Source organism: Jaculus jaculus, chromosome 6 (genome assembly GCF_020740685.1).
Source record: "Jaculus jaculus isolate mJacJac1 chromosome 6, mJacJac1.mat.Y.cur, whole genome shotgun sequence".
NCBI lineage: Eukaryota > Metazoa > Chordata > Mammalia > Rodentia > Dipodidae > Jaculus > Jaculus jaculus.
Genome location: NC_059107.1, coordinates 2,782,906 through 2,806,484, shown reverse-complemented (window position 1 = coordinate 2,806,484; position 23,579 = coordinate 2,782,906). Strand labels below are relative to the sequence as shown.

Here is a 23,579-nt window from a genome sequence, read left to right as displayed (position 1 = left end):
ACCTCATCCACTTTGTTGTTGAGACAGGATCTCTCATTGACTTGGAACTCTCCAATTAGGCTAGACTGGCTGGCCAGTGAGCTCCAGAGCTTTTTGGACTCCACAGTCCCAGCATTGGGATTATAGGAACTCACCACCATGTTGGTGTTTTTCTGTGGTTACTAGGAATCAAACTTGGTTCTTCATGCTTGTAAAGCAAGCACTTTACCAATTGAGCTATCTCTGTGGTCCCTTGCTAGTCAATATGGCTTATAGAAAGAATGGTGAATGTTATTGTCTCCATTATAGGACCAAAAAATTAAAATGCCAAGTTCAAAAACAACTTGTGCCAGGCATGGTGGCGCACACCTTTAATCCCAGCACTCGGGAGGCAGAGATAGGATTGCTGTGAGTTCGAGGCCATCCTGAGACTCCATAGTGAATTCCAGGTCATCCTGGGCTATAGTGAGACCCTACCTTGAAAAACCAAAAAAAAAAAAAAAAAAACCTTGTAAGATTTGCTTTCAGGAGACACATGTCAAAATTGGCAGATTTGTTGATTTCCTGTTTTTATTGCTATGGGGGGGGGAGATATGTATGGATGTGTTTTCCTCTGTTTTGTGCTGCAACGTGCTTGTGGAGATCAGAGAACAACCCTAGGTGTCAGTCCTCATCTTCTGCCTTGTTTGAGGCCACTGTGTACATCAGCTAGCTAGCTGGCCCATGAACTTCCAGGGATTCTCCTGTCTCTGCTTTCTTTCTTGCTATAGGTGTGCTGGGATCACAACTGGCTCTGTGTGAATTCTGGAACTCTAAACATAGGTGCTAATACTTGCACAGCAACACTTTACTCACTGAGCACATCCCCAACCTATAGCAGACTTCTTTAAAGTAGAATCTAAGCCGGGCATGGTGGCGCACGCCTTTAATCCCAGCACTAGTGAGGCAGAGGTAGGAGGATCGCCGTGAGTTCGAGGCCTCCCTGAGGCTACATAGTGAATTTCAGGTCAGCCTGAGCCAGAGTGAGACTCTACCTCGAAAAACAAAAAAAAAAAAAAAAAAAAAGTAGAATCTACCTACAGAATTTTTATAAATACAGAAAATTTATTAAAATAATTTCCCGTTTGTATTGCTTTTGTGTTCTGATTGCCAGTTCTTTGTATATTGGTGTTATGTTGTGAAAGATTTGTATTTAACATTGACAACCTTCTTTAGTATCTCTCTTTGCCTTTTTCTAACCTTTCTCTCCCTTTTCTTTGTTCTCCAAACTCATTGTTTTTCAGTACTCAATATGTGAGTGGAAAGACTTTCCTAATTGAACCTGCGTAGCTTTTGCAACTTGGTTCTTGTCTCTTTCCATTTCATGTAGGAACATAGAATGTAATAGTTTCTTAGAGTTAGTCTGCATCTGAAACATAACAATTATGACTACGGATCAAGAAAGCGTTGTTAATAGTGCTAGGCATATAGCTTGTACTCTACAAATAATGAATGAAGTAAATAATCCTTCATATGTGATTAGTGTGTTACATAATAAAACTCTGATGCTAAGTAGTAGTAAAATGAAATGGTTAACCTAAGGGTAGAAGACCAGATAGTAGGTATTTATTTATTCATTTTTAAGATTGAGGCAGAAGAATTGATCAAAAAGTGAAGGGGCTGGAGAGATAGCTTAGTGGTTAAGGTATTTGCCAGAAAAGCCAAAGGACCCAGTTTCAATTCCCCAGTACCCATATAAAGCCAGATGCACAAGGTCGCACATGCATCTGGAGTTCCTTTGCAGTGGCTAGACCTCTAGCACACCCATTCTATCTGCCTCTATCTGCTTCTTTCTGTCTCCCTCTTCCTCCAATCAAATACATAAAGTATTTTTAAAAAATTTTTTAAAGAGACAAATTAATTTGATTTTTTTCTTTTCTTTCTCTCTCCTTTTTTTTTTTTTTTTTTTTTTTTGAGGTGGGGTCTTGCTCCAGCCCTGGCTGATCTGCAATTCATTATGTAGTCTCAGGGTGGTCTTGAATTCATGGTGACCCTCCTACCTCTGCCTAGCGAGTACTGACATTAAAGGCATGTGCGAGCACACCTGGCATTATTTTTCTTTAAGAGTCATTATTGTTAATATATTGAAATAAAAGCTACCATTTAGCTTAGTGTTTCTCAGTCATCTTTATTCATTGTAACCCTCCAAAAGCCCTTTACCCTCCTTTTCCCTTATTTATTGACAAGTTTTTGTTTTTAGATTTTTGTTTTAATTTATTTTTTATTTATTAGGGAGAGAATGGGTGCACCAGGGCCTCCAGCCACTGTAAACAAACTCTAGACACCTACTCCACCTGTCCATTTGGCTTACATGGGTACTGGGGAATTGAACCTGAGTCCTTTGGCTTCCCAGGCAAACACCTTAACCGCTAAGCCATCTCTCGAGCCCTTCACAAGTTTTATATAAACTATGTAAGTTTTATGTAAATAGTGTATTTTCTTATTTTTAATATCTTTTTAAAAATATTTTATTTTCATTTATTAATTTGAGAGAGAGAGATACAAAAATAGGCAAGGGGGGGGAGAGAGAGAGAGAGAATGGGCACATCAGGGCATCCAGCCACTGCAAACAAACTCCAAATGCATGCACCCCCTTGTATATCTGGCTTATGTGGGTCCTGGGGAATTGAACACGGAGGTCCTTTGGTTTAGCATCAACCCCTAAGCCATCTCTCCAGCCCTCAGTAAGTCTTTTTTTTTTTTTAATTTTTAAAGTTTTATTAACATTTTCCGTGATTATAAAAAAATATCCGATGGTAATTCCCTCCCTCCCACCTGACACTTTCCCCTTTGAAATTCCATTCTCCATCATATTACCTCCCCATCTCAATCATTGTACTTACATATATACAATATCAACCAATTAAGTACCCTCCTCCCTTCCTTTCTCTTCCCTTTATGTCTCCTTTTTAACTTATTGGCCTCTGCTACCAAGTATTTTCCTTCTCACCCAGAAGCCCAATCATCTGTAGCTAGGATCTACATATGAGAGAGAACATGTGGCACTTGGCTTTCTGGGCCTGGGTTACCTCACTTAGTATAATCCTTTCCAGGTCCATCCATTTTTCTGCAAATTTCATAACTTCATTTTTCTTTACCGCTGAGTAGAACTCCATTGTATAAATGTACCACATCTTCATTATCCACTCATCAGTTGAGGGACATCTAGGCTGGTTCTGTTTCCCAGCTATTATAAATTGAGCAGCAATCAACATGGTTGAGCAAGTACTTCTAAGGAAATGAGATGAATCCTTTGGATATATGCCTAGGAGTGCTATAGCTGGGTCATATTTTAATATCTTATTTACTTATTTTTATTTGGTGCACCCGTTCTCTCTCTGTCAAATAAATAAATAAATATAAAATTTTAAATACATGATTTAGGACCATTTTAATAGCAAGTGACATATATGATATGGTCTTCTGAGGTCCAGTTTCATTGTTTCAAAGGGATCATGATTCTAGCATGTTTGTTTTCGGTTAATCTTCTTTGAATATGTCAGATAAAAGACTTGCAGAGAAGCTAACAAACTATAAATAACATCTGTGTAGTCTTAAAATACTGTGTGATTCATTGCTGAACACATGTACCAATGTCTAGTACTGAGGAATGTTTTGTTGCAGTGTATAGATAATTTTTGTGAATGGTGGTGGTATGCCAGTAGCTGTTGATTTGGCCTGTAATACATACATACAGACATACATATGTGCACGTGTGGGCGGTTAGATTTAAACTAAGAAAAAGAGGCAGGACGTAGTTGATTGGATATCATTATGGATTAGATGTCAGAAAGCTAGCATAGTGAGAGACCATTGTAAACAAATGGAATGCTGAACACAAATGAATACTAGTGTAGATAGCTACAGAAGGAAAAAGGGGAGACCTCCCAGCAAAAGCATGATTAAATGGGGAGTTCTATCCAGAACAGTAACTTAAGGTATGTAAGTTTTGGTTTCCTTTCACCACTACTTTGATTTTTTCACTAGACGAAATGTTTATTAATTAACATTTAAAATTTTGTTTGCCTTGAAAGGTATTATTGATATCTCTGCTAGTGTTTGTCAATTTCATGTGTGTGTAGGTTTCAGAATTCATACCTTTCCATTATTACAGAGAATCAAGCTTATTAGTCTCTTTTACCCTTAAGACAGGTTTTGGGGAAGAACAAATGTCTTCTGAAGACTTTGGACAGCACTGCTTGTTGTTTTTAACCATGGCTGTAGGAATACCTGTTTTAGACTAACCCAGCTTCACAAGTATCCCAATTCTCTAGGTGCCTTTAGACACTTTTTCTTTTTCTCTCCCTTAACTTGGAAATATAATCTTTAAATGTATACTTTCCTCCTTTATTTGTTTCTATCTATTTCATGTCCATATGCCTTTACCCTTTAAACGCTCGTACCTGTTGGGGGAGGACCATATGTATTGCCTGTCCAAGATAATCTGTTTCACTCTCCCCCTTTAAGGTTGCCTTTTACATTTGAAATCTTGCAGTTTAGGGCTGGAGAGATGACTTAGTGGTTAAGGCACTTGCCAGCAAAGCCAAAGGACTCAGTTTCAATTCATTGGTACCCACATGAAGCCAGATGCACAAGGTGGAACATGTGTCTGGAATTCATTTGCAGTGGCTGGAGACCCTGATGTGCCCATTCTATCTGTCTCTTTCTCTCCCCCACCCCCAAATAAATAAATTTATTTGAGAGAGAATGAGACAGACAAGAGAGAAAATGAGTGGCCAGGGCCTCTAGCCACTTAAATTAACTTCAAACACATGCATCACCTTGTACAATCCGGCTTACGTGGATACTGGGGAATTGAACCTGAGTCCTTAGTCTTTACAGGCAAGCACCTTAACCACCAAGCCATTTCTCCAGCCCTAAAGAAAATATTTTTTTAAAAAAAACCTTGCAGTTTAGATGATCAGTTATTTGTCTATACTATTACTGTGACTCCCTCCTTTACAAGGAAATTTTATATAATTACTATCTTACTTTCTTAGCTCTTTTTAGTCCTTTGTTATTTGACTATCTTTCTTCCCTTCTCCTTCTACTAACAGTTCTAACAAGAGTACCAAACCCACTATATTCCTAAATGTCATAGCTACTTGTATGTAGTCTTTATAAATTCTAGCCTTTCTGTATCATTTCTTTTTTGATTTTTTGAAATAAGGTCTCATGCTAGCTCAGGCTGACCTGGAATTCACTATGTAGTCTCAGGGTGGCCTCAAACTCATGAGGATCCTTCTACCTCTGCCACCCAAGTGCTGGGATTAAAGGCGTGAGCCACCATGCCAGACCTTCTGCAACCTTTCTTACAAAATTTCTTATAAAATATGTGTCACTCTTTATCACTCAGTTCCTTGTTGCTGTGAATATATACCAGAAGCAACTCAGGGAAGGAAAGACTTTTATTTTGGCTTAACAGTTCTACAGGGTAGAGTCCATCATGACTGGGGGAAGGAGGGGAGGCATAGCAAGAACAGAAAACTGCAGCACCTCAGTAGGGAGAAAGAGGAAGAGTGGGAAAGAGGGAAAGAGGGAGGGAGGAAATGGCCAGGCCAGGTTGTAATCCTTCAAGCAGCCCTCAGTGACACAGCTCCTTGAGGCTGTTCCCCAAGGGTTCCACAATCTTCTCAGGCAGCTGGAGACCAAGTGCTCACACTAACCTGTGGGGGCACTTTACATTCACAACTCCATGCACTGTATGCCTCCTTTTCTTTCTATCTTTAACAGTTGACTATTTTTCTGCTTTTCTTCAACTCTTCGGTACTTTGTAAACTGACTTTTGTTCTCTTTATTCCTTAGGACAGTCCATGCCATGGACACTAATGATTGCCCTCATATTTTTTCTGTAAAATGTTTTGACTTTTTCATAACCGTGCCTTATTTATTGACTTTCACCTGCTGGTGGTCTGTCTTTTATAGTTTCATTTGTTTTAAATAACTTGTTGTTTTGTATAGTTCAGTACAATACAAATTAGTGTTTTCTTTGGGCATGCCAGAGCCTCTAGCTAATGCAAACAAACTCCAGATGTATCTGCCACCTAGTGCATCTGGCTAACGTGGGTACTGGAGAATTGAACCTGGGTCCTTAGGCTTTGAAGGCAAGCACTTTAACCTGACGTATTTTTTATATTAAGTTACTATATTTATTGAGGAAAATACAGAGCTAAGGAAAAGCACCCAAGTGGCTAGAGGTCCTCTGTGGGGGGCCTGGAAAAAGCATGGGAAGAAAAACGCTCAAGGAGCTCCTGTCATATGGGGAACTAGAGGGGATAAAGGAGCCCATGTAGAGAAGGGCTAGGGTCCTTTCCCAGGGGGCCCAGTGGCGGGAAAAACTCACCCAGAGCTGGAAGTTCCCAAGTGATCTGAGCCTGACACAAGTTTTAAAAAACTTTTTGATAGCTTCTCTAAGTATAGACAATAAACCATAATAATTCTTACCTACTATCCCCATTTCCTCCCCCCCCCCCTGGCAAGTCTACCATCCATTGAATCCTCTTCCTTTCCAGTTAGTCTACTGTTTTTGGTGTCATCATTTCTTCCTATTTTGAAGGTCTTGTGTTGGAGATGTCAGGCATTGGGAGGGCATGAGTATCAAGGCCTTCTTGTGTCTGGAAAACAGCATTGTAAGCAGTACTATCTTTTGGCCCTTACATTCTGCCCCCTTTTCTTCAATGAACCCTGAGATTGGAGTGTATGATAGAGTGCTGGCCACTCCACTTAGTTTTTCTCAGCAATATCATGACTTCTGAGTTGCCCCAGTGTTCACCACCATATGAAAAGAGAAGCTTCTCTTAACCAAAAGTGAGAGTATGAACATAAAAATTGTTTATAGGGAAATTTGGTGGGTTTAATACATGCATTTAACCAACAACAGCAGTTGTTACTCCTGTAGTCCTCATGACCTCCCCAGCAATAGGCTTTTGGCTAGGTTTTCAGTACCAGGCATATATTCCCTCCTTTGGAGTGGGCTCTAGTCCAAGTAGAGAGAAGATGGTTTCCCCACAAACAGACATGCCACTATTGCAACAGTTGACACGTTTTGCCTGCCTGGCCAGCCGTAAGACTTACAGGGTCCACTACTGTTTAACACTGTTGATGACTTCTCTCTCCCAAAAGGCTGCATGCTGCATAGCTCATTCCAACATTCTGATAGGGAGATTTCCAGCTCAGCTCCAGTTTGATTTCTCAGTGATCTTGCAGCCCAACCATGTGGAGTCTTCAGCAGTAGGGTCTTACCATCTAATTTTGGTGGGCAGCCAAGCACCTCGGTGGTTGCTTGTAATGTTTTGGGGGCATTAAGGACTTCTCTGGCTGTTGTAGTCAGCTCCATGTTGCTAGGATGAACATCCAAACTAGGTTTACAGATCTGGGGGAGGTTCCATCAGTGGTGGAAGAAGCTGCTTTCATTCATCCAAGCAGAGAGCAGTTATCACCGGCCAGCAAATATTAAAAGCAACTTGTACAAGCTGACAGCAAACAGGTGGCAAATTGTTGTCAGTAGTGAGCAGTGTATTTTTTACTGACAGCTTTGTTCTTAATGTTTGAAGTTAAAGCATATCTGCTGAAAAGGAGAAAAAAAACATAAAATAATAGTGTTGCTGTGATGTCCTGTCATGATAATTTATGGAGTGCAATTTCTTGGATCAACTTTATTTTTATACAGATTTTCATGTATATGTACTGCACTGTTTCTAGAGTAGTTGTATCAGTTTTATTCATACCAGTGCTACTTGGGAAATTCTACCACATTTTACTATTGGGTTTTTTGTTGTTGTTGTTGTTTTTTACTTGTTGGTGTCCTGTACATCTTTCACTATTACTTAAAGTAAAAATGATTTCTGCCTTTACATTTCCATATTTATGAAAAGTTTATAGAACTATTTGAAAATATAGGTTAATCTTATGTCATCTATCCATGCTCTGAAATTAATACACAATTTTATTATGTGAAGATGTCCTTATCTCTGGGATATCTTATATACTGATAATTGCTACTTTTACTTTTATATCAGATGATTTTGTATCTTATTTTTAATTTAAAAAGTTATGGCCGTGTAACTTCTTAAAAAAATTATTTTATTTTATTTGCAAGCAGAGAGAGAGGAGAATTGGTGTGCCAGGGTCTCCAGCCACTGCAAATGAACTCCAGACGCATGCACCTCCTTGTGCATCTGGCTTACGTGGGTCCTGGAGAATCAAGCCTGGGTCCTTTGGCTTCGCAGGCAAACACCTTAACTGCTAAGCCATCTCTCTCCAGGCCCAGCCATGTAACTTTTTATCCTTAAACTAAATATTAATATTTTATATAAAACCTGCTATATATTCTGCAGTAATAATATAAATTGTAGCTCTGTTAGATAGGTTTAGTAGTTAGAATATAGGTAGAATATTCATTAAAGTAATTGCTGAATCTTGTTTTATTTTCAAGTTGGCCTTTGCCAGAGTTTGACCCAAGCCAGATTCGACTAATTGTGTATCAAGACTGTGAAAGACGAGGGAGGAATGTATTGTTTGACTCCAGTGTTAAGAGAAAAAATGAGGACACATCAGTATCGGTGAGCATCATTAGTGATTTGTTTTAAATTTAATGTTGGATATTGTAATCAAGAAACTATGGTACATTGGTTGTATAAAATATGGCTACCATGTTTAAAATTCAGAGTTCTAACTTTGAGATTTTTTTAAAAACACTTGCATTATTTGTCATCATTCTAGTGAGAAATTTTCATTTGACATTTATTTCCTTATAAATCATATTGTTAGATATGATATGAACTATTTGATCCTTATAGAGGATTGTTCTAAACTTCTTACTTTGCAATTATGAAAAGTGAAACCTAGACAAGTAAAATATTTATCTGAAGGCATAAGGCCAATTACATCTCCAGCCTTAGGAACATGTTTTTCCTTTCTCTATTAACATCTATTTGATAAATTTCATGCTGCATTTTGAAATAGGTTGTGACCAGTTTATAGTAGTAGAGCATGAACTTGATGATCAAGAAAACCTAGCTGTTGTTACTTCTGTTTCACTCTCAGGCATGAGGATAAAGTCTCCTGGGCCTAAAATCAGGAAATGGTGGCCTAGACTTGTAAGCCTCTTTGGAATCTGCAATTAAGTCAAGGGGAAATAGATACAGAACAAATAATATACACAATTCTAAGTTGTGATTAAGTACTGTGAAGCAAGCTTATAAACTGTTTATGTGATGTTAACAGCAATGAATCAAGTTGTCATCAATATGGGTGTTGGGTTCTTAAGGAGGGTCTTACTAAGTTAAGTTAAAGGTGACATCAGAAGAGATAGCAGGCATACAGTTAGGGATGGATCTTCCTGGTAGCAGTACTAGCAAAGTCTACAGAGTGCTTTAGGAGCTTGATAAAGGACTTAAAAAGGGCAGCTTTACAGAAGTGGTAGTAGGTAATATGGAAATTGGACAGGGATGGAGCCAGGGGCCCAGTGTATTGTATCAGGTGCTGAAATGAGATGTTTGGATTGTTTCTTTTCTTTTTTTTAAAAAAATCTTTTTTTTTCATTATTTATTTTTTTAAATCTTTATTAGCATTTTCCATGATTATAAAAAAAATCCCATGTTAATTCCCTCCCTCCCCCCCACACTTTCCCCTTTGAAATTCCATTCTTAAATCTTTTTTTTTTTTTTTAATTTTTTATTTATTTATTTGAGAGCGACAGACACAGAGAGAAAGACAGATAGAGGGAGAGAGAGAGAATGGGCGCGCCAGGGCTTCCAGCCTCTGCAAACGAACTCCAGACGCGTGCGCCCCCTTGTGCATCTGGCTAACGTGGGACCTGGGGAACCGAGCCTCAAACCGGGGTCCTTAGGCTTCACAGGCAAGTGCTTAACCGCTATGCCATCTCTCCAGCCCCTTAAATCTTTTTTAAAAGATTTATTTTTATTTATTATTTGAGACAGAGGGGGGAGAGTGTGTGAGAATGGGCTCACCAGGGCCACTAGCCACTGCAAATAAGCTCCAGATGCATGTGCCACCATGTGTATCTGGCTTACATGGGACTTGGAGAATCCAACCAGGGTCCTTAGGCTTTGCAGGCATGTACCTTAACCACTAAACTCTCTCTCCAGACTTTGTTTGTTTCTTAAATGAATAGGGAAGACACCTGAAGGTACCTGACGTGAATTTTAAAAAGTTACTTTGGCTTCTATAAGAAGAGTAGTTGAATATAATAATGAGAGTGAAAAAAATATTTGGTGAATCTAACATTTTGATTTGATTGAATAGTAAGTAATGAGGTAACTAAAAGTTATAGAATTGGAGATGATCAAGAAGTCTGTTGGAGCTGGGCGTGGTGGCGCACACCTTTAATTCCAGCACTTGGGAGGCAAAGGTAGGAGAATCACCATGAGTTCAAGGCCAACCCTGAGACTACATAGTGAATTCCAGGTCAGCCTGGGCTAGAGTGGGGCCCTATGTCGGGGGATAAAAAAAAAGATGGAATCAAAGGTGTGAGGAGCATGTTTTCTTAGTGTTAGGCTGCTAATAGCTCAGCAGAACATTGCAGAGGTGATAGGTTGACATTGGTTTTATGTGTGTAAGAGATTGATTGATTAACTGATTATGAGCTCACTAGAGCCTCTTGCCACTACAAAGGAATTCCCTATGTATGCACCACTTTGTGCATCTGGCTTTATGTGTGTACTGGGGAATTAAACCCTGTACCATCAGGCTTTGCATGTAAATGCCTTCAGTCACTGAGCTCTAGTTCACTTAAAAAAATGTTTTTCCAAAAAAAAAAAGTTTTTCCTTTATATTTATATATGCCTTAGAATATTATGTGTGCTTTATAATACTCTAACTTGTGGTATCTGGCTTCTCTACCATTTATCTTAATGTTGTTCACTGCGTATTTCTTTAGTGTTCTATTTTATCTCTGGGATGATGCTTCATTAATTTCTCTCCTGCTCCTATCTTTCTCCCTCTGTTTATATTTTTTTAATTTATTTATGGTTTTTATGGTGTTAGTGCCTCACTGTAGCCCAGTCTGATCTGGAGCTCACTTTGTAGTCCAGACTGGTCTCAAACTCATGGCAGTCCTCCTACCTCTGCCTCCCAAGTGCTGGGTTTAAAGGCATGTACCACCGTGCCCAGCTGTCAGTTGGTATTTTGTTTTTCTTTGCCTGGAAACATTTACAAAAACACTTTCCCTAACACTAACAAAATAATTATGTTAGCCTTTTCTGGATGTGTCTTAGTTCAGACTTCATAACAAAAATACCAGATTTAGAGGTTTAAATTAGTTCTCACTGTTCTGGAGACTAGAAGACCAAGATTGGGGTGCTGGCATGCTTGGTTATCAGCCTTGTTCAAGATTGCAGACTTTTCGCACCCTCAACGTAAAAGGTAGGGTAAGAGAGCTGTCTGGAGCTCTGTCTATAAGGATGCTAATCCTATTTATGAGGAGCTCCACTCTATGATCTAAGAACCTACCAAAGTCCATACCTCCTAGCACCATCACAGTGGCTTAGGAATGTCACATGGACTAGGGAGATATAGTAGCCATATCAGTCTTTCTCTCTGTATCCCTTTTTTCTTTGTTCCTTTCAGTGTCTGCTGATGTCTCTTTTTTTTCTGTCAGGCTGTTCTCACTGTTTGGTCTCTTCCTCCTCCCTTAATCTTTCTTAATTTTATTTATCTCTCCTTGCTATGTCTTGGTCTCCTATTTATTTCCCAATGATAATTTTATCTATTGTCTTAAACTTTACTCTAAACCCATCAGTTCTTAGAAACAAATCTTCAGTATCACTAGATAGTCTATATCTGTCTCTCTGTTTCCCTCTCTTTTATATACACCCACACCCACCCAACCATCCTGTGTCCTGTCTCCCTAGTTGAAATTGTATCCTCCTTCAAAATTTATTTTAACCACTGGGCTGGAGAGATGGCTTAGCGGTTAAGCGCTTGCCTATGAAGCCTAAGGACCCCGGTTTGAGGCTCGGTTCCCCAGGTCCCACGTTAGCCAGATGCACAAGGAGGCGCACGCGTCTGGAGTTCGTTTGCAGAGGCTGGAAGCCCTGGCGCGCCCATTCTATCTCTCCCTCTATCTGTCTTTCTCTCTGTGTCTGTCGCTCTCAAATAAATAAATAAAAATTTTTTAAAAAAAAATTTATTTTAACCACAACTTTATGAATCCTTTCTGTCTTCCTGTAGGCATATTTCTTCTCTAGTAGAATCATTATCAATCCTTTATGTTTTTTTTTTCTTTAATGACTATATATGCACTACTAGATTGGAAAAAAACTCAAAATAAAAAATTGGAGTCCAGAGTGGTGTGGTGCACATGTGTAATCCCAATAATCTGATGATAGACGCAGGAGGATTGAGTTTTTGGACAACCTGAGTGACGTGCACGTACACACACACACACACACACACACACACACACAAACACACACCCTGAGACACACACACACCATATCTCAAAAATTAAAATCATCTGGGTGTGGTGGCTCTCACACCTTTAATCCCAGGCAGAGATAGGAGGATCACCATGAGTTTGAGGCCACTCTGAGATTACATTTGGACAACCTGAGTGACGTGCACGTGTACACACACACACACACACACACACACACACACACACACACACACACACACACACACACACACACACACCCTGAGACACACACACACCATATCTCAAAAATTAAAATCATCTGGGTGTGGTGGCTCTCACACCTTTAATCCCAGGCAGAGATAGGAGGATCACCATGAGTTTGAGGCCACTCTGAGATTACATAGTGAATTCTAGGTCAACCTGAGCTAGTGCAAGACCCAACTTCAGGGGGCAAAAGCCAAAAAACAAACAAAAACATTAGGGCTGGAGAGATGGCTTAGTGGTTAAGCGCTTGCCTGTGAAGCCTAAGGACCCCGATTCGAGGCTCGGTTCCCCAGGTCCCACGTTAGCCAGATGCGCAAGGGGGCGCACGCGTCTGGAGTTCATTTGCAGAGGCTGGAAGCCCTGGCGCGCCCATTCTCTCTCTCTCCCTCTATCTGTCTTTCTCTCTGTGTCGCTCTCAAATAAATAAATAAAAAATAAAAAATAAAAAAAAAACATTAAAGACTTACTATAGCTCTTGTAATCCTGGAAAAAGTTACTTAACTTCTCTGTCCTTTCTATTTCTAATATGCAAAATAGAGTTAATAATAGTCTCTTTTAAGGTGAGTGTTAGAGAAAATATGCATGAAGGTTTAGCACTTTGTTGGTGTTTGATAAATGGTAAAATTGAATACAACCAAGGATACCAGTACCAAAAAAGTAATAAATATTTTACTGAGTTAAAAATTAAATATTTAATATTTAATTAAATGTATTAAATTTAATAATTAAATTAATATTTAAATAAATAAAATATATTTATGAGAGAGAAGAATGAAAATTGAGGGTGCCAGGTCCTCTAGCCACTGCAAACAAACTCCAGATACATGTGCCACCTTATGCATTTGGCTTATGTGGGTCCTGGGGAATTGAATCTGAATCCTTTGAGGCAAGTACCTTAGCTGCTAAGCCATCTCTTCAGCCTTTTACTGAGTTTTTAATGAAACAGTATAAATGAAAATATCTAATGAAGCTCATCACTTCAATTATTTTAATTCCCTACTTTCAACTTTTTCTAATTATAATTGTAACCAGTATGTTCTCTACATTATTTATAATCAGAAATTGCTTAAGTGTAAATAGGTAGAATTTCTCTTCTTGTTATACAGGTAGTAAATTAAGATTTAAAGAAATGCAGGTTTTTGAGTTCATATCTATTTCTAAAGCCTTTTCTCCTTCTACTTAAATTTTTATCATACATACCATGGAGATTATTAAATATTACCTTTGGTGATAGTCATTAAGTGTAAAACAATTATCCTCCAAAATTTATGATTTTGGTTAAATTACTTCCTGTGTAAAACCTAACTATGTTCTCTTACATGGAAGAATGAATATACTGGTAACTGATGAAGAGCCTGGATACTTTTCAAAAAATTAATCTGCGTGTGTGCATGTGTATTGTAGCAGTTGCCCTCAGGTTGCTGGGATGAACCTCCAGACCAGACATAGTTTATGGGAGGAAGAAGGGATTTATTGAAGATTACAGATCCAGGGGAAGTTCCATAATGGCAGAAGAAGCTGGCCTGCATCCACAGATCCAAGCAGAGAGAAAGAAAGGCCATCACATACATACCACCATAGGCAAGCACACTCCAGGAATTTAAGGCAAAGCTTAAGAACTTTGCATAACTTTAGACTGGAATTCCAAATCCACCCCCATACCTAAGGGCTAGATCCTAGGACCTGTCTACAGTGACAATTCCTCCACCTTTGGTGGATTGTAGCTTTGATAGTGATAAATAATAACAGGCCCTAGAAACTATTTGAAATGGGTGAAGAAGAAAAAAAAAATGCAGAAATGAGTTCTTTCAAGCTAGATAGCACAATCTTCTGGTACTAAGTTTTTTTCTAATTATTTATTTATCCATTCTTTACATGATTGCATTCACATTGGGACTTGGGGTGAGACACATAGCTTCCACGCACATGGCTCTGGGTTCTGTCCCCGGAACTTCCCCTACACAGTGCAATATTAAACATTTATGAGTGTGTATGTATATGTGTATATATATTACATATAAAATGTTAGTTTATGCCAGGCGTGGTGGTGCATGGCTTTAATCCCAGGAGGTAGAGGTAGGAGGATTGCCCTCAGTTGGAGGCCATCCTGAGACTACATAGTGAATTCCAGGTCAGCCCAGCCTAGAGACCTTACCTCGACAAACCATAAAAGGTAAGTTTTATTTGCATTTCTCCTCAGAATATATATAGTTAGTTTTCATAACAGTGTTATCATTGTTAACTTGGAATGTTTAATTTATGTATTATTAACAAATGTTAATATTGAGCCAGAGATTAGAAAATAGAACTGGAGCATAATGAAGTGGTTATTTTCAGTTACTTGATCCTTGGTCTGTCTACAGGTTTTTATACTGTTACAAAGGTTGTATATTGTAAACAGTCTGTTAGCATTTGAGTGAATGTATCACCTGTGTTTCAGAAACTTTGTAGTGATGCTCAAGTTAAAGTCTTTGGGAAATGCTGCCAACTGAAACCTGGAGGAGATAGTTCTTCCTCCTTGGACAGTGCTGTCACTTCATCTTCTGACGTAAAAGACCAGGGCCCTAGATACCAGGTAAGACAACTGATTCATTTATTTATTTATAATCTGTCTGATCATTCATTCTTTTTTCAAATTTATTTTCACTTACTTTATTAAGGGGGTTGGGCGAGAATGGGTGCACCAGGACCTCTAGCCACTGCAGACAGATGAACTCCATATGCATAAGCCAACATGTGTATCTGGCTTACATGTGTTCTGGGGAGCTGGACAACTGTCCATAGCCTTTGCAGGCAAGCGTCTTAACCACTAATCCATCTCTTCAGCCCCCATACATTCATTTTCAATTATGTTTTTGTGTTTTGTGCATATTCATATTTGTGTGGCTGCATGTGAAGGTCAGAGATTGATGTCAAGCATATCCCTCCATTGCCCTCTACCTTAATTATTTTTATCTTATCTTATCCTATTTATTTATTTTTTATTTATTTGACAGGCAGAGGAAGAAAGAGAAGGACAGAGAGAGGATAGGTGTGCCAGGGCTCCAGCCACTGCAAACGAACTCCAGACACATGTGCCCCCTTGTGCATCTGTCTTACATGGGTCCTAGCGAATCAAACCTGGGTCCTTTGGCTTTGCATACAAATGCCTTAACCACTAAGCCATCTCTCCAGCCCCACCTTGATTATTTTTAGAGTCTTTCACTTAAATCAGAGCTCACTCATTTGGGTAGTCTAGCTAACCAGCTTGCTCAGGGTTCCCCTATCTTTGCTTCTTAAATACCGGGGTTATAGGTAGGCTGCTATGCCCACCCAGCATTTATGTGTGTGCTGGGGACCAGAACTTAGGTGCTGACACTTTGTGGCAAGTCCTTTTAATGACTGAGCCATCTCCTGAGCCCTGATTTCATTTGTTTACTCCTTTACAAATGAGTTTTGTTTTGTTTTTTAATGAGAAAGAGGGAGAGAAAGAACTGGCCCACCAGGGACTCTAGCTACAGCAATCAAACTCCATATATTTGCACAACCTTTGTGTGCATGTGTCACCTTCCTGCATCTGTCTTTTGTGCATTCTGGGGAGTTAAACCTGGGTCCTTAGGCTTTGCAGGCAAATGCCATAACTGCTAAGCTATCCCTCCGGCCCTGTATAAGTTTTTTTTTTTTTTTTTTTTTTTTTACATTCATTTTATTTTATTTGAAAGCAGAGAGAGACTAACAAGAGAGAAGAGAATGGGCACACCAGGGCCTCTAGCCACTGCAAATGAACTCCAGGTGCATGTGCCACTTCATGTGTCTGGCTTTATGTGGGTACTGGGAAATTGAACCCAGGTTATTAGTCTTTGTAGGCAAGCACTGTACATATTTTTAAAAAATTGGTCAAGATTCTAGAGATCCAAAAGGTTGTCAGTTATTAAAATCTTTTTGTGTCAAAATCCCAAGAAGTTTGCCCTTACTTTAGGAAAAAAAAGGCAAAAAGCATTCAGTTATATTTGTTATACACGATAAAATGCAATCTCAGGTAACTAGAACATTATCATTGAATTACATTTGTTATAACAAATTATTAGCTTCCTTCAGTGAGTACTTGAAAAATAGACTTTTTTATTTTTATTTTTCATTTTTAGTTTTAGTTTTGGTTTTTCATGGTAGGGTCTCGCTCTGGTCCGAGCTGTCCTAGAATTCACTATGTAGCCTCAGGGTGGCCTCAGACTCACTGTAATCCACCTACCTCTGCCTCCCAAATGCTGGGATTAAAGGCATGTGCCGGCATGCCTGGCAAAAAATAGATCTTTTTGGTTTTTCAAGGTAGGGTCTCAGTATAGCCCAGGCTGACCTGGAATTCACTGTGGAGTCTCAGGGTGGCCTCGAACTCAAGGCAATCCTCCTACATCTGCCTCCTGAGTGCTGGGATTAAAGGCATGCGCCACCAGGCCTGGCTTAAAAAATAGATCTTTTAAATAAGGCTTTACTAAAGGCAGTGATGATAGTAGCACTATCTTAATTATAAGTTTTTTTTTTTGTTTTTTTTAGTAGAATCTCACTCTAGCCCAGGCTGACCTGGAATTCACCATGTAGTCTCAGGTGGCCTGGAACTCATGGTGATACTACCTCTTCCTCCTAAGTGCTGGGATTAAAAGCATGTGTCACCAGGCCTTGGCTTAATTATATGGTATTTATTGTTAGTTGTTTTATCATTTTAAAATATATAATGGTACCAGTGTCATTTGCATTTATCATTTGGTATATGTTAGAGCAGGCAAAGAGAATTTTAATATCAAATTATATAATCTCATGGGTTTTTTGTTTTTTTTTTGAGGTAGGGTATGGCCTATAGTCTAGGCTGACATGGAATTTATTATGTATTCTCAGGCTGCTGTTGAATTCATTAGTGATCTTCTACCTCAGCCTCCTGGTGCTGGGATTAAAGGTGTGCACCACCACACCCTGCTAATCTCATGAAATTTTTTTTCTTTTTTTTTTTTTAATTTTTACTAACATTTTACATGATTATAAAAAAAAAATCCCATGGTAATTCCCTCACTCCCCGCCACCGACATTTTCCCCTTTGAGATTCCATTCTCCATCATATTACCTCCCCATCTCAATCATTGTACTTACATATATACAATATCAACCTATTAAGTACCCTCCTCCCTTCCTTTCTCTTCCCTTTATGTCTCCTTTTTAACTTACTGGCCTCTGCTACCAAGTATTTTCCTTCTCACCCAGAAGCCCAATCATCTGTAGCTAGGATCTACATATGAGAGAGAACATGTGGCACTTGGCTTTCTGGGCCTGGGTTACCTCACTTAGTATAATCCTTTCTAGGTCCATCCATTTTTCTGCAAATTTCATAACTTCATTTTTCTTTACCGCTGAGTAGAACTCCATTATATAAATGTGCCAGATCTTCATTATCCACTCATCAGTTGAGGTACATCTAGGCTGGTTCTGTTTCCCAGCTATTATAAATTGAGCAGCAATCAACATGGTTGAGCAAGTACTTCTAAGGAAATGAGATGAATCCTTTGGATATATGCCTAGGAGTGCTATAGTTGGGTCATATGGAATATCAATCTTTAGCTGTTTTAGGAACCTCCACACTGGTTTCCACAATGGCTGGACCAGATTGCATTCCCACCAGCAGTGTAGAAGGGTTCCTGTTTTTCCACATCCCCACCAACATTTATGATCATTTGTTTTCATGATGGTTGCCAATCTAACAGGAGTGAGATGGAATCTCAGTGTAGTTTTAATCTGCATTTCCCTGATGATTAGTGACATAGAACATCTTTTTAGATGCTTATATGCCATTTGTATTTCTTCCTTTGAGAATGTTCTATTTAGCTCCAGCCATTTTTTGATTGGTTTGTTTGATTCCTTATTATTTAACTTTTTGAGTTCTTTGTATATCCTAGATATTAATCCTCTATCAGATATATAGCTGGCGAAGATTTTTTCCCATTCTGTAGGTTGCCTCTTTGCTTTTTTCACCGTGTCCTTTGCAGTGCAAAATCTTTGTAATTTCATGAGGTCCCAGTAATTAATCTGTGGTTTTATTGCCTGAGCAATTGGGATTGTATTCAGAAAGTCTTTTCCAAGACCAATATGTTGGAGGGTTTCCCCTACTTTTTCCTCTAGCAGTTTCAGAGTTTCAGGTCTGATGTTAAGGTCTTTAATCCATTTGGACTTAATTCTTGTGCATGGCGAGAGAGAAGAATCTATTTTCATCCTTCTGCAGAGATATATCCAGTTTTCCCAACACCATTTGCTGAAGAGGCTGTCTTTTCTCCAATGAGTATTTTTGGCATTTTTTTATCGAATATCAGGTGGCTATAACTACTTGGGCTTACATCTGGGTCCTGTATTCTGTTCTACTGATCTACATGTCTGTTTTTGAGCCAGTACCATGCTGTTTTTGTTACTGTGGCTCTGTAGTATAGGCTAAAATCAGGTATGGTGATACCACCAGCCTTATTTTTGTTGCTCAGTATTATTTTAGATATTCGAGGTTTTTTGTGATTCCAAATGAATTTTTGGATTGTTTTTTCTATTTCCATGAAGAATGCCTTTGGAATTTTGATAGGGATTGCATTAAATATGTAGATTGCTTTAGGTAAGATTGCCATTTTCACAATATTGACTCTTCCAATCCAGGAACAAGGGATGTTTCTCCACTTTCTAGTGTCTTCTGCAATTTCTTGCTTGTAATCTCATGAAATTTAAATAGCAACTTTTATTTTCTAAGGATTGTTTTCTTGTACAGTAGGAAAATCTAAAATTAGATTAAAAGCTTAATCCTTTGGGCTTAGTTTAAGAAATTATTTCAGCAATATAATAGAGTTATATACCTCATAGTAAAAATTATCTTACAAAGGAAAGCTCTCAATGAAACCTGGCCTTTGGCCAGAAGTAACTTAGGTTGAAAGCGAGATTGGTATTTATCTTTTACAAAAGAAAACTACTACATGGTCATGCAAAAAATTATTTTACTGTATTTCTAAAATGTTTTTCTCAGTATCTAACCCTTTGTATTTGAAGTAAAAATTTAACCCCAATTCAAATCCCAAGAATAGATGAGTTGTTTCCTTCTTGTAACCTTTGTATAACAGAAATTATTTTCTCTGTTTTTGTTTGTTTTTATTTGAGAGTTACAGAGAAAGAGGCAGATATATATAGAGAAAATGGGCATGCCAGGGCCTCCAGCCACTGCAAACGAACTCCAGACGTGTGCCCCTTGTGCATCTGGCTAACGTGGGTCCTGGGGAATTGAGCCTCAAACCAGGGTCCTTTGGCTTCTCAGGCAAGCACTTAACTGCTAAGCCATCTCTCCAGCCCAGAAATTATTTTCTTAATAAAAACAATCAACCTTGTGCTTTGAGTAGAGCACTAAGAAAAACTATAACATGCATTAAGATATGAGGTCCATGGGCTGGAGAGATGGCTTAGCGGTTAAGCGCTTGCCTGTGAAGCCTAAGGACCCTGGTTAGAGGCTCGGTTCCCCAGGTCCCACGTTAGCCAGATGCACAAGGGGGCGCACGTGTCTGGAGTTCGTTTGCAGAGGCTGGAAGCCCTGGCGTGCCCATTCTCTCTCTCTCCCTCTATCTGTCTTTCTCTCTGTGTCTGTCGCTCTCAAATAAATAAATTTAAAAAATTTAAAAAAAAAATATTTAAAAAAAGATATGAGGTCCAGACTTCAGTTCTGTTGGACAATACCTAGAAATGCAATTGCTGGTTTGACATGGTAGTTATTATTTTTTAATTTTTTTATCTTTTATTTGCCAAGCTGTGGTCTTACTTTATTAAGATATAGAAATGGGGAAAATAAACGAATAAATGGGACATTCCCCTTTTCTGATTTTTACCCTATGAAAATTCTCCGATTCTGAAAATATCTTCCAATTGACCCCACAGGAAATGGAAATGACTTCTTTAGTTTATTATTTTAGGACTTGCCATCCTTTTCAGTGAATCTATTCTATATTACCCTTGTGCCAAGATGGTACAGTTTCTCCACACCCTCTTAAACACGTGTGTGTGTGTGTGTGTGTGTGTGTGTGTGTGTGTGTATACATGCACGCACAGGTGTGAGGTAGAGGGAGTGTTTGTGGCTTTGCTGTGCGTTTCCCTATTGGTTGACAGTGTTAGCATTTTTAAAAATCCCACTTTGGACATTGTGTTTCATCTTTGGAGAAATACTAGCTTGAGTACTTGGCCCTTTTTAAAATTGGACTATTCATTTTCCCTGTAGTGTTGCAAAAATTTATTTATTTTGAAGATTGTCCTGTTTGGGAAAATTTCCTCCCATTCCCTATGCTACCTTCTCATCTTTGTGAGATAGGGTGTTGCTATGAAGCCCTTGCTACTTTGCCAACATACCTGACATGTTTCCCTCTTGATTGTTCGCTTTCTGTGTGGAAGCCATTTAACTCTTGTTGTTGTTCATTTGTTTTGTTGAGGCAGGGTTTCGCTGTAGCCCAGGCTGACCTGGAGTCTTATTTTGTAGCTTCAGGCTGTCCTCACACTCTGATTGATCCTCTACCTCAGCCAAGTGAGTGCTGGGATTAAAGACATGCACTACCATGCTCAGCCAGAAACCGTTCAATATATGATGCATTCCTGCTTGTCCACTTACATTTTTGCCATCCAGAAATCATAGCCAAGACTAATGTCATAAATATTCTTTCTATGATACTGCATTTAAATCTTTAATCCAGTTTGACTTGACTTTTGTTTGAGTCTAGTTTTATTTTTTCATGTGAATTTCCAGTTTTCTCTGAAGCATTTGTCAGAGGAGACTATCTTTTCCCTATTGTGTGTTCTTAGCACCCTTGTTGATCAATGGGCGACTGGTATGGGTTTATTTTGGGACTCTGTATTGTATTCCATTGGTTTGTTTATTTATATGGCAGTACCATACTAGTTTTTTTTTTTTAATTTTATTTATTTACAAGGGGAGGGCAGGTAGTAGGGTGGTGGGAGGGAGAGAAAGGGAAAGGAAATGAGTGCATCAGGGCCTCCTGACACTGCAAGTGAACTCCAGAGGTATGCACTACTTTATTCATCTGGCTTTACATGTGCACTGGGGATTTGAACATGAGCCGCCAGCTTTGCAAACAAGTGCCTTTAACCACTGAGCCATCTCTCCAGGCCCCATACTGTTTTGATTACTCTAGCTTTGTAATCTATTTTGAAATAGATGTATGATAATTCTAGTGTTGACATTTTCTTTCAAGGTCATTTGATTATTTGTAGTCTTTTGTGATTCCATGTAATTTTAGAATGTTTTTCTGTCATCATAAAAATGCCATTAACTCTTTAGATTACAAATAACTTAAAAAATACAAAATAAGAACTGTCTCCTTTGTGGATACTTCCTCCTTTGTGTTATGGAAGTAATAAATGGTGTTGGGTCTGTCCAGTGAGTTAACCTTGTTATCTGTTTTGGAGACATGTATATGTGGAAAACATAGTTAAAAATGTTGATCTGAGCATTACTTATAGATTTGTAGTAGCAGAAACCCTGGAGGTGACATAAATGCTTTTCAGCTATGGGCGCTGGCCTGATAAAGTATTTCTGTTTTTTTTTTTTTAATTTTTTTTTATTAACACCTTCCATGATTATAAACAATATCCCATGGTAATGCTCTCCCTCCTCCCACTTTCCCCTTTGAAACTCCATTCTCCATCATATCCCCTCCCTGTCTCATTCATTCATTCTTTTATTTTGATGTTATGATCTTTGTTTTGTTTTTTTGAGGTAGGGTCTTGCTGTAGCCCAGGCTGATCTGGAATTCACTATGTAGTCTCAGCGTGGCCTGGAACTCATGGTGGTCCTCTTACCTCTGCCTCCTGATTTTTGGATTTAAAGGTGTGAAGTGTGTTTTTAATCATTCAAATACTAGGTGTTTTTTTTTTCTTAATGCGACGATGGTCTCTCTATGCACCCAGGGTACTCTTGAATTTGAAATCTTCCTGCCTCTGCCTCCCAAGTACTGGGTTAACAGGTATGTGCCACCACTCCATATCTCTGCAATTTTTAAAACAAATGAGTCAAATTTCTATTTAATAATATGATTAATACTATATGTCACTATAAAGTGAAGAAAATTAAGTTGCAGAAGTGTGTCTGATGTTTAAGGTAGAAAAAACCCTTTAGAGTTACTATAGCTGAGGCATTTCTTTGATTTACTGATGTTTTGTTTTTGTTCAGGGTTCTCGGTGCTCTTCAGATGCCAATATGCTTGGAGAGATGATGTTTGGTTCAGTAGCAATGAGCTACAAGGGATCTACCTTAAAAATACATCAGATCCGGTAAGTAATTTTTGTTTCTCTTTAAGTGATACTCATTTTTAAGTTGTCATCTTGTGTGTATGTTTGTGTGTAAGTGGTGTAAGTGCGTGTGTGAATATGGAGGAGAGAGGACAAACTCAAGTGTCATAGTCAAGTACTCATTGACCTTGAGCTCACTGATTAGTCTAGGTTGGCCTCAGGAATCTGTCTCCATCTACCCAGCCCTGGGTTTGTAAGTGCATGTCATCACACTGTATTTATGTGGGTTCTGGGATCCAAACTTGGGCCCTATGCTTGTGAAGCAACCACTTTACTCACTAAGTCAATCTCCCCAGTTTCCATATTCTATATATATTTTTTATTTGCAGGGTGGATAAGATGGAAGATTAAGAATATGTGCAAGCCAGAATTACTTGCCACTGCAAATGAACTCTAGACACATGAGCCATTTTGTGCTTCTGGCTTTGATGGGGTGCTGGGGAATTGAGCCTGGGCCACCAAACGTTGCAAGCAAGGACCTTTAAGCCCTGTGCGATCTCCCCAGCCTTCAAAATTTTTTAATATAAGAGAAATTATTATGCTTTAATTCAGATTGACTTATGCCAAATACTTCATCTGTGTTACC

At 38.8% G+C, this 23,579-nt stretch overlaps 1 protein-coding gene across 2 annotated transcripts in view; it reads left to right on the top strand.

The window, feature by feature from the left end:
• Fnip1 (folliculin interacting protein 1) overlaps positions 1–23,579 on the top strand; it is a 107,323-nt gene that overhangs the window by 34,612 nt on the left and 49,132 nt on the right. For both annotated transcript variants that reach the window (XM_045152414.1, XM_045152413.1), the window contains exons 2-4: positions 8,453–8,579; positions 15,102–15,236; positions 22,875–22,975. In XM_045152414.1, coding sequence (XP_045008349.1) covers positions 8,453–8,579; positions 15,102–15,236; positions 22,875–22,975 — 363 coding nt within the window. The remainder of the gene's footprint in view (positions 1–8,452; positions 8,580–15,101; positions 15,237–22,874; positions 22,976–23,579) is intronic.